Source organism: Hermetia illucens, chromosome 7 (genome assembly GCF_905115235.1).
Source record: "Hermetia illucens chromosome 7, iHerIll2.2.curated.20191125, whole genome shotgun sequence".
Lineage (NCBI taxonomy): Eukaryota > Metazoa > Arthropoda > Insecta > Diptera > Stratiomyidae > Hermetia > Hermetia illucens.
Genome location: NC_051855.1, coordinates 12,162,907 through 12,174,303, shown reverse-complemented (window position 1 = coordinate 12,174,303; position 11,397 = coordinate 12,162,907). Strand labels below are relative to the sequence as shown.

General features: G+C 44.1%; 1 protein-coding gene across 2 annotated transcripts; it reads left to right on the top strand.

Annotated features, from left to right (window-relative positions):
* The first annotated feature begins 307 nt into the window (after positions 1 to 307).
* LOC119660886 (major facilitator superfamily domain-containing protein 12-like) lies at positions 308 to 10,315 on the top strand. Of its 2 annotated transcripts, none has more exons than XM_038069806.1 (5): positions 308 to 591; positions 2,850 to 3,530; positions 3,667 to 4,695; positions 4,802 to 4,952; positions 9,381 to 10,315. In XM_038069806.1, exons 2-5 carry the CDS (start codon positions 2,981 to 2,983, stop codon positions 9,541 to 9,543), a joined length of 1,893 nt encoding a protein of 630 aa, XP_037925734.1. In that variant the 5' UTR covers positions 308 to 591; positions 2,850 to 2,980; the 3' UTR covers positions 9,544 to 10,315. The 2 variants fall into 2 exon arrangements, with proteins under 2 accessions (XP_037925734.1, XP_037925735.1); XM_038069807.1 differs by lacking the exon at positions 308 to 591 and adding an exon at positions 2,666 to 2,762.
* Positions 10,316 to 11,397: the final 1,082 nt, after the last annotated feature.

The following is an 11,397-nucleotide window of genomic DNA, read 5'->3' as shown; positions in this document are numbered from 1 at the left end:
CTTATGTAATTTCCTGACTTGTGTGCTGAGTTCGGTTTTTTTCTGCCCAAATTACCGCTCCATAGGTAATCATTGGCCTTACTATTGCAGTGTATATCCAAAGCAGTATCTTCGAGGTGTAACTCCATTTTTTCCTGCTTCCTGTACGTATGCTTCAGTTTCTCTGTTTCATCCGTCACATGCCCTACAGCGTAGAATTTCCCGATCCCGTTCTACCAACTCAAACAGCTGATTTGCGCGCGCTATTTGAAATTGTTAATGCTAGAATATCAGCTCAAGTGGTGTATATATGCTAATGTCACGTGATTTGTGTCAATGGCTACGGAGAAATGTGTATCTGATGCTTAGTTGGCAGATAAAGATGAATTTGTTTATGTTGTTCTTTCTGTGATTTCATGCATGAAACATTTTTTTAATTGGACTTGAAATGTCGCATTTACATTGGTCGGGGTGAGAATGAAAGTTGCAGGCATCCAACTAACATGTGGTGCACTATACGGTGCGGTTTTAAGTTGATGAAGTAATTCAATCGCGTGTGACAGGTGTTGTGTTTCCGATTTGCCCGTTGTTTAGATACTATGAGTGATAAAAGTAAGTGTACAGTTGTTTATCTCAAATTATTTCTATTGTGTTTTCAGTTTAGATTTGATATCTATAGTTTTGAGTTAGATATGGGTAACTTACTTTTTCATAATAAATAAAACCAACGGTCATAATGAAATAATTTAAGATACAACTCAAATCTGCTGCCAATTGGTTGCAATGTCGTACATTTAGTATCTTTCTTAGAAAACAACGATGAGATAGCGAATCTGAGATAGTAATATCTGTTCCAGGTCATTAACACAAGGGAAATAGTGTGGTGTAAACGATTTTGTTAATACCATTCAATATGAGTTCAAAGCTCAATAATTTATAACAAAACAAGCATTTTTATTCTCTCCTCTTGACTATATTAATCATGCGGCATATCTTAAAAAGTCCTCTGCCCAAGAGTATTATATTACTAATTTCAAATGAAGAGAAAAATGACAAATGATAAGGTGCATAATCACAGAATAATTATAGGAAAAATAATGTGAATCAAGTTAGATGGGTGTACATATACTATATGACCAAATACAAGTTCTAGATGAATCATCTGTAGCTCTACATATGGCCAAAACTAGCAACTAAAGATAAGTTTTGAATCGCTGTGATGGTTTATGAGATAAACTGTTGAAGCGGGAGTAAATAAATTTTGTTTGTATTAAAAGATACCACAAATGAATATGAAAACTTGGAGATAAAATTCGTGACATTATAACCATTAAAGTTGAAGATAGGTATTCTGCTATTAACATAGTATGCTGGTCCCAAGCCCAGATAAAAGAGGAGGGTTTGAGGCAACGTACTCTGTACTATTCTCAGTAAAACAAAAATAAAATGCTGAGATCAGGGAAAGAGATAAATAGAGTATAGATGGAGTTATTCTACTATGCTAAATCCTACCTGATCTCTCTTGGTGACAGGCCCCGCGACAGGTCGACCAAGAAAATGCATACAATGTCGTTACAAACATGATGATCGGATTGAGTCACAAGCCTCGGAGAAATGCTAGGCCGTCCACCTCAGTCGACGCGGCAGGACAGGTCCCGGTCCTGTCGAGAAATGGGGAAGGGTTCTAGACGCATGGACGGGGTCAGGACGTAAGCAAGTTAGTCCGCACACAACGAACAAAACAAATACGTGTCTGCACGCTAAATGTTGGTACCCTAACTGAAAAGACCGAGGAACTCGCAAGAACCCTTCGGAAAACTCGCATTGATATCTGCGCTCTGCAAGAAACCCGATGGTCTGTTGCCAAAAGCTGCGATATTGAACGCGAACGCGGTAAAAATGGCTACAAACTTCTCTATTTTGGTAACCCACACACTCAATATGGTGTTGGCATTGCCATCTCAGAGGGTATCCGTGATGCCATTAAAGAAGTTGAACGATTTAATGATCGGCTGATGAAGCTCACCATTATATCAGCTGATCGCACTATTCACTTCTTCACCGCGTATGCACCACAGACAGGTCGACCTGGTGCGCCGAGAAAGATGCCTGCTGGCAACTTCTCGATGAAAAGACTTGTCACGTGCCTGCTGACGATTATATCACATCACATATAGAACATCAACACCATCAAAACTTTGCGCAGAACTCTTCAGGCGCAAGTGATTAAAGAACGTCGAACATGTGTAATGCTTTTTATCCATCCTACAAATTCAAGCAATGGGCCAGGAGACGAACCTTCTGTACGAAGCCCTCAAGAAAAATACAAACCAAAAAAATTCAAAAGCCGAGTACAGCGCGGATTTGTTAGTAAACATCGGGATTAAGTAATGGATAACGAAGATACCGTGATTTAGGCATGTTGGTAACTTGTGCTGGGTATTTCGAAAAGTTACAGAGAAGTTGGTCATTCAACTCTTTTTTTGCTCTGAGCCTATCGAAGCCTTTTTTTATCTAAACAAAGTAAGAAAAAACTATTGCATTCCTATCAACCCAAATGCGCATTTTTCGACAAAAAAAAATTCTTATCGCTACCACAACATTGTTATCAATTGTTTGCTCACTATCATTACTAGATTGCCTGTGAAGAGCACTCGCCTCATGCTTATTATTCATGAATTAAATTTCTAAGTTTTGTAAGCTTAGGAACAAATGAATGCTACCTCTCTACTGAACAATGGGCGGCAGTAGACGTGTCCCATTATACTATGATCGCAATTGCAGTAAAGTCATTCATTATTTAAAATGCATTCTCTGTGCATTCAGCATTCTCTTACGTTATTGAAGGCCTAATTTCTTTCAATTTACAGATCATCATCTGCTACTGGTTCATTAGGTGCTTCCTGTTCACATTCGCTTCACAATCCAATCAATTTATCGGCACTGAGTTGTTACACTTCTAAAATAAACCGATAAAATTCATCCCCCTGAGTAGGAAAATATGTCCGACGATAAGAGCGATTCTTCCGCCGTGGCATCAAGCGACGGTCTACTTCCTCGATCGATATCGAGGCCACAAGAATCTTCGTCATCGCGATCACAACAATCGGGGCCACGTCTTAAAAATTACGGATCAATCGTTTCAACGCCATCAGCATCATCAAGTACAAGTCCATCGTCAACAGATCCAGGTTCCGGTGATATACATCAAAGAGAAGGTGACGAACAACAGGATCCCGACGAAACAACACCACTTCGATCTTCCCTGCCACCTTCTGCATCGTCATCAGGATCTTCAACACCCGAGGATATGAAGTCAACCTTATCCTTCTTTCAGAAATTCGGCTTCGGTTTGGGCCATGTCTACAATGATCTCTGTGCCGGTGTTTGGTTCAGTTATACCTTGCTATTTATGCAATCCGTTCGAGGTTTACCGGCCGTTGAAACTGGTGCACTCATAATGTTAGGTCAAGTCTGTGATGCAATTGCGACACCGATCGTTGGTGTTTTGGCTGATCGTTACATGACAAAGAGGAAGTGGCATATTGCTGGTGAGTTTGATTTCTGTTATCACCTCCGTTTGTTCCGGCTGCTAAAGTCAGTGGGTAATCGGTTATTAAGTGATGTTCTTCGAAGCAATGACGACTAGATTTCTGGGAATCACCTGATTATTTTTTTTCTGTGCAGGTACCGGCCTGGTATTCCTTTCGTTTCCAATGATCTTTTCGATTTGCCCTTGGTGCTCAAATAGTGGCCACTGGTGGCCCCCCGTCTACTTTTCAGTATTCATTGTAATCTTCCAAGCAGCCTGGGCTATAGTACAAATATCGCACTTCGCTATGATTCCTGAACTATCCAAAACGACCAAGGATCGAGCCGACCTAACTGCCACCCGGTATTCAGCGTCTGTTATTGCGAATCTGGTGGTATTCCTGATAACGTGGTTTGTTCTAAACGGTCGTACTACAGACAGTAATAACATTGGACCTACCGATGAACGTCGATTTCGTGATATCGCGTTAATACTGACCCTCGTTGGGGTGACTATGTCAGTATTATTCCATTTTTCGCTAGCATTGAGCGACTATGAACACCGGAGACTCATGGCGCTGCTAGCAATGCGAGGTGACGAGACCGAGAGTAGGAGTCGCCGGAGCAGCGTGCGTGGTAGAGGAAGCAATCTGTCCCAAGAACATGATGAAAGTCGATACCATGCTTTAGACGAAGGCCAAGGATCGCCGTCCAACGACACCGAGGATCTCTTACGGGAAATCGAGGGAGACCAGGTATCCACTACAAATAGCATTAACAGAGCCCTGAACAATCACACAGGGCCGGAACGGAAAAGACGAACTCGAAATTTTCTGAAATCTCCGTTGTTGTATCAAAACGCTCTTCTATATGTCTTCGCCAGACTATTCATGACGACTTCCCTACTTTATATGCCACTATGGCTGGACGAACGGTCATATAAGATGCCAGCAGCAGTTAGTGAAGCTGCAGCAGGCGTTGAAACTTTGGCTACAGTTCCCCTTGTGTCATTTTTGTCATCTTTTGTATCGTCTATGATGCTCAAACAAGCAAACAAATGGATACCGCATGGACTGGCTTATCTTCTTGGATCAGGAGTTTCAATAGCAGTATGCGCCTGGGTTGCATTCGCATCGCCGAAAAGTATGCAATCAATACAATTGTATGTCATTGCGATGCTATTTGGTAAGTGTTCAATCTTGTTTGGATAATCCTTTAAAATTCCAACCAACAATCCCTTGTCCTTGGAAACTATTTCAACTAATAAAAAATATTTTCTTTTATCAAACAGGATCAGGAAGCTCAGTGACAATGGTGAGCAGTTTATGTATCACAGCAGATATGATTGGAAAACATACTTATCAAGGTGGATTCATATATTCAGCGGTTACATTTGCTGATAAATTAATTACTGGAATAGTGGTTGCAATTATTGAAGCCATGTAAGTTATCATCATCTTTTAATAATACACTACAGCGGACGCGTGTGGGATTCACACCCACTAAAAACCACCCCCGGTCTCTCCAGCCCCAGCCCCGCGAGACCACCACCATCTGCGTTGCCAGAGATCACGCGACTCTGACCTTGCCGCATGTCTACGCTGTGCATGCCCCTCCATACGTCTTGCATTGTACAGGACACTCATTTCTTTGGCCAGAATGTCAACCGGGATCATGCTTGCTACCACCAATACTGCCTCATCTGATGTGGTTCTAAAAGCACTGCAAACCCTCAAAGCCATCCGCCGGTAAACCGAGTTCACCTGCTTCCGTCTCTGAGAGTTTGCAAGCGCCTCTGCCCACACAGGCGACGAGTAGAGCAGGATGGAGCACAACAGGGGACCAAGTACCGATCCCTGTGGTACCCCGGCTGTGACAATGTACTCTTTGGGGCCCTCATCCGTCCCGTATCAGAGAGTCCTCTCTGAGAGGTAGTTTTCCACCAAATTCGCTAAGTATTCGGGGACACCTATGTCAGCCAACGCCCCTTTAATTCTATTCCAGTTGGCCGAGTTGAATGCGTTTTTGACATCCAACGCCACCACGGCACAGCAGCCGCCAGAAATCAGTGCACCTTTTGCCAGGTTTACCACCATGCCAATTGCGTCCACCGTAGAGTGGGCGCGTCGAAAACCAAACTAGCGTTCCGACAAACCATTGCTGGCTTCGACGATGGGCAGGAGTCTGTTGTAGATGACTCTCTCCATCATCTTCCCCATTGTATCCAACAGGCAGATAGGATGATAAGACGCTGGGTTTCCAGGTGGCTTACCAGGCTTCGGAAGCAACACCAACTTCTGCTTTTTCCACTGGGCAGGGAATATTCCTTCTTTTAGGCACGCCTCGAAGGTGTTGGCGAAAAGTTCGGGCCTAGTCTTCACTGCCAGTTTCAAAGCTCGCTTGGGGATGCCATCCAAACATGGGGCCTTGTTGTCACCGAACCTACCACATATTTCCCGCATCTCCTCCACAGTTACGGGCGGTATTATACCGTCATTTAGCTGGATAAAAATTTGCCTTCCCCTATTTTCGTGGTGAGGGAACAAAGTGGTAACAATGTGTTTCAGGAGGCGCGGACAGGTCATCTGGGGTGATTTCCGCAGCCTTTTCATCACCACTCTGTAAGCCTCGCCCCAAGGGTTTATGTCGGCATGGTCGAACAGCTGTTTGAAGCAGTTCTTTTTGCTCCTCCGAATGGCGCAATTGCTTGTGTGCCTCCTCTCGACTGTCGCCACCGGGTTTTCCCCTGAACCTCTGGCAAAGCCTCCTTGCCCGAAAACATGCGGTTCGCAAACTTGCGATTTCGTTGTTCCACCAGTAGTTGGGTTGCCTACTGGGGAGCAATCGCCTTCTGGGCATCGCAGTATCGCATGCTTCCGTCACCCATCGAGTGATCTGGGTGGCTTTCTCTCCAGCCGTACCATTCAGGGATATGTCGGATTTGAGCACCACGGAAAACGTGTCCCCCTCGAAAGCTTTCACTGTCCAGCCAAGCATACCACCCGGCATTCTGCGAAAACTCTTTTTCGAGCTCGATCCGCCCTTGATCTCTATGCAGATTGCCTGGTGGTCGCTGTGAGTATAGTCCTCGCTGACATGCCAAGCGGTTCTACTGGCTAAAGTGGCACTCACGTATGTCAGGTCCACTATAGACCCCAGACCCCTTCCCCTTCCATTTGCAAGTCAAATTAACACTACAAATGAAATTAAGGCTTCAACAAATGAAATTAACATTTTAAGAAGTGAAAATAACGATGTTTCAAGATAAATTAACTATTTTCCAAGACAAATTATCGATCTGTTGAGTGAAATTCATGGTCTGCCAAATGAGTATAATCCAAATAAAATATTTAGTAACGATTACAAAACAGTGAGTCGTCTTGTCGGAGATGTTGTGTCGGCACGTCAACCACGTCCCTACCTCCGATGTTAAGAGACAGGCTCATCCGCTCCACGGCGGAATTTAGATAATGTGTTCGGAATTTTGACATAGTAGTCCGTATCCGCCGCTGGACGTTTTCCAAATCGATTTTCGTCCACGGCAATATTCCGAATTCATAAGCCAGTGAAGGGATAGCGAATACATTCAGCGCGCTTATTTCATTATTTCCCGGGAGATGTGGTTTCAGCACCAGCTTCACACGTCGCAGGAATTTGGACAGCAGAGCATCATTCAGATCACCAACTCGGTCCCTTGCGGAATTCCTAAGTACTTGTAGAAGTCTGTCTCGGTCATATCCTAGAAGTGGAGGTCACCAGTGCTAAGGGAACTAATCCCCCTGAAAGATACCTCTCGGTACATGGATAGGCTCTGAGGTATTGGCACTCTCAAATGACCGCACTGACAAGGTGGTGTGCCACCCTTCCATGACTGTCACCAAACATTTTATTAGTTTGGGATCATCGTTACGTAGGACATTGATTAGCCTGGTATGCGGGAGACTGTCAAAAGCTTTGGCATAATCAATATAGCAATTAAAGAGGTTTATTCGCCCTCTAGTTGTCTGTCCTACAACTACGGAGTCGATAATGAGTTACTCTTTGCAACCCCCAAACCCGACTCGGCAGCCCTTCTACTCCTTGGACAGAATGTTGTTGGTCTCGAGGTGCGTATTGACCCTTCCACTAATAATGGACGTTATGAATTTTTTAGAGGGTTGGTAAACAAGTAATCGGTCTTGTGTCTGCGGGGTCCACCGCGCTCTGTGCCCTTCTTAGGGAAAAGGTAGGTAATCCCCGCAGTGAGGAAGGGTGGAAATTCTTGAACCGACCACGTATACTGGTGAACTTTTTGTGCTAGATGTTCGGCACCCGGTCCAAACCTGGGCCCTTTAAGTTCTTCGAGCGATTTATGGCTCGTCGAAACTCCTCTTTCGTTACATCCGCAAAATTCATACCCGGCGGGTGCCTCCAGCGGTGATCCACTCAGCTGGCGGATGACCCCCAAAAGTCCATCCCAAAAAATGTACGGTCTGAACGCTCTGTTGGGATTCGTTGAAAGTTCTGAAAAAAACTGCGCTGGTTCCTCGCGTACGTTGAATTCTGAGCACGTCTGGAGTGACTTTCGCCATATCCCCGTAACCGACTGTATACGATAGAAAGTTTCTGCTTTAATGTGTCCAAAATTTCAACTACGGGTGTTGCACTGGAGATGACATATTTCCTGTAAAGCCTTTGCACTTTATTTTTCACGGGTCTGCTGGCATTTCAAGTGCTGATTTGAATTAGTCTAGCAATGTCCTGCCTTAGTGAGTCCCATCGACGTTCCATCGACTCTTGGTTACCAGTTTCCGCGATGACCACAAGTCGAACACGCCGCACTGGAGGATACTCCTGGGGGTGGTGGTGCGGTAGCTGGTACTGGCGTAAATTCAGTTATGAACCTGATAGCGACGGCCTGCGAACCTGGTAACCCGAAAAATCAGGGCTCTGCGAAAACCCTGTTTACTTAAGGCTGAGCAGGTGGACTGCATTGTACGGGCGCTATTCCCTGCACATCCCGTACGGGATCCGGTGGTATCCTAGCAGAGGTATACAAACTGGTGTTGCAACATCGGCCAGACCTACTGCTTGGGGCATTCAACGCTTGCCTAAAAGAGGGCATTTTCCCTTTTTGTTGAAGGTGGCGATGCTTACGTTGATCAGCAAAGGGAAAGGTGACTCTGAGTTGCCGTTGTCTTCATACCGCTCATTTTGTATGCTTGACACTATTGGGAAAGTGCTCGAAAAGCTCATCAGAGGTAGCTCGCTGAAGCGATAGGTACTACCGGAGACTTATCCCCACGGCAGTTCGGTTTAAGAGCAGAGAGATCCACAGTTGATGCTGTCATGTAAGTCGTAGATGCCTTTCGTCGAGCGGAGGCACATAGCCACCGCGCCCGACGGGTGATGCTCCTCGTAACGCTTGACGTCAGAAACACCTTTAATTCCGTAAGATGGAAGGGACCTGGAAAGTAGTGTCTAGGCACACTAGACACTACTTAACCGGTGCCGAACTATCTCTTACGGATATTGAGGGAAGGGACCATGGTTGTGGATAAAATCTGGCTAAATAAGTTGCGGTGGGCGGGTAACTTAATCCGTATGGGTGAGGATGAACCAGTCCAGAAAGTCTACAAGAGCAATATCCATGGTAGAAAAAGAAAAAGAAGACGAGGCAGACCCTGCCTAAGATGGAGGAATGGCGTAGGTCAGGACGCCAGACAGCTTTTAGGGATATCGAATTGGTGGACCTCGGCGCAAAACGGGGATGTCTGGAGTTCCTTATTAAGGCAGGCCTAGACCGGATACCGGTTGTTGCGGAGCTTTTTACACCCAAAGCATTGTATTTTCGTTTTCTAACTTCTGGATTTATTCTATTTATTTTAAAGGAAATGTAAACAACGCTCCGATTGTCCAACTTATTATCAAAATGTTCTCGCATGCGGATGTGGTTTGGCGGCCATATTAGGAATTTTAACACTTTGGACGCTTCGATGCACTGCACGTTTTACACGAAGACGACGATTATTGCGAAATGAATCAACGATTTAAATTAAAAAAAAGACGATCTAATGTGATAAAAAATATCCCTTTTTCCTGTCCTATTTTTTTCTCAATTTTAGTGTTTTTTTTTATATTTTTTTCTAATTTTAAAAAACAGAAATGCATAGACTTAGGACAATAACGCAAGTCGAAGCTTAATAAGGGTTGCAGCTCGGTCTATAAAATCTTATTTTCTCGAATATTGAAAATCGCGTTATAAGGCAACGAATGTGTTCCTCAGTTCTCCGAAAAGACGGAGGTTGGATTGTTCTACGTCGAAACATAGCTGTGACATGGAATCTCTCATCATATTTATTACAATTTCAACCTAACTTTCATCCTGTTTAGTATTGTTTAAGGAGTCCTACCAGTATTTCCGTTGATTTTATAGCAAACGTTTGAAAAGTTGAAATTTACCCTCCCCCCTTATCGTTCTTGTCGCAATTTTTCTTTATTTTTTTTGTTGTTATTTTAATGATCATAAATAAGTATTATCCTGCCTTAAACGGCGCTTCTAAAAATTACTCCTGTTCACATGTGTGATGACACGACAAATGCGGTTTTGGTGATTTACTACATGGTTCAGTTATATATGTAAATGGATGCAGCTGCAAAGGAGTCTATTTATGGAAAGTCACGCCTTTGTCGTCATATAAGTGAGGGACGCTCGCCATGGCTAATGTCCGGGTCCATAGGATATGGAAACAAATTGAAAATGTTTTTACTTTTTTTTTTAATGAAGCATTTTATTAAATAAAACATTTTATATGATTATAAGGAATTATGCGTTTCCGTAGCCTACATAACGACGAAATCTATGAGCGATACCATGACCGTCAGGTTGTGGATAAAATCCAGCTCAATAGGGTGCGGTGGGCGGGTCACTTAATCCGTATGGATGAGGATGATCCCGCCCGGAAAGTCTATAAGGGCAATATCTGTGGTAGAAAAGAAGACGAAGCAGACCCTGCTTAAGATGGAGTGATGGCGTAGTCCAGGACGTCAGACAGCTTTTAGGAATATCGAATTGGTGGACCTCGGCGCAAAACCGGGATATCTGGAGTTCCTTATTAAGGCAGGCCTAGACCGGATACCGGTTGTTGCGCCGTTGATGATGATGATGATAACCTTAATTTCAAAAAAGGGGGAAAATTCGTGATCACTACCATCTGGGGAGGATCTGAGCTACAAAATGGTACGTAGGTTGGGTTGCGTAGAGGCCAGGAAAACTCCCAACCTTTCCAGCAATCCTGGATAAACTTTGATCCCTTGTAACGCCGTTAGTAATGCGAATTTCCAGAAAACGAGCGAAATTCGTGATCACCACCATCGCCGGGGTCCCACCTTTAAAACCCCGTATAGGTTGGCGTGATCACTGCTATCGGGGGAGGGTCTGAGCTTCAAAATGGTATGTAGGCTGGCTTGTGTGGGTCCCAGGAAAATTCCCGACGTTTCCAGCAATCCTGGAGAAACTAATCCGAGAGTCTCTCGCCGAGCTAGCGAAAATCGTGATCACCACCATCGCCGGGGTCCCAACTTCAAAACCCCGTGTAGGTTGGCGTGATCACTGCTATCGGGGGAGGGTCTGGGCTTAAAAACGGCATTTCGTTCAAAGAGTGTGGGTGTGAGGAAAATAGTTGAAATTTCGAGGAAACTTAGGAAAAATTATAAACCCTTGTAACGCTGTTAATATTCAAAATTTCTAGAAAAAATGCTTAATTCGAGATCACTGCTGTCGGGGGAGGGTCTGAGCTTCAAAATGCTATGTAAGTTGGAGGGTCTGGGTGCCAGGAAAATTCCTGAAATTTGGAGAAACATTGGGAAAAAGTTTAAACGCTTTCAACGCCGCTAATATCCTTAATT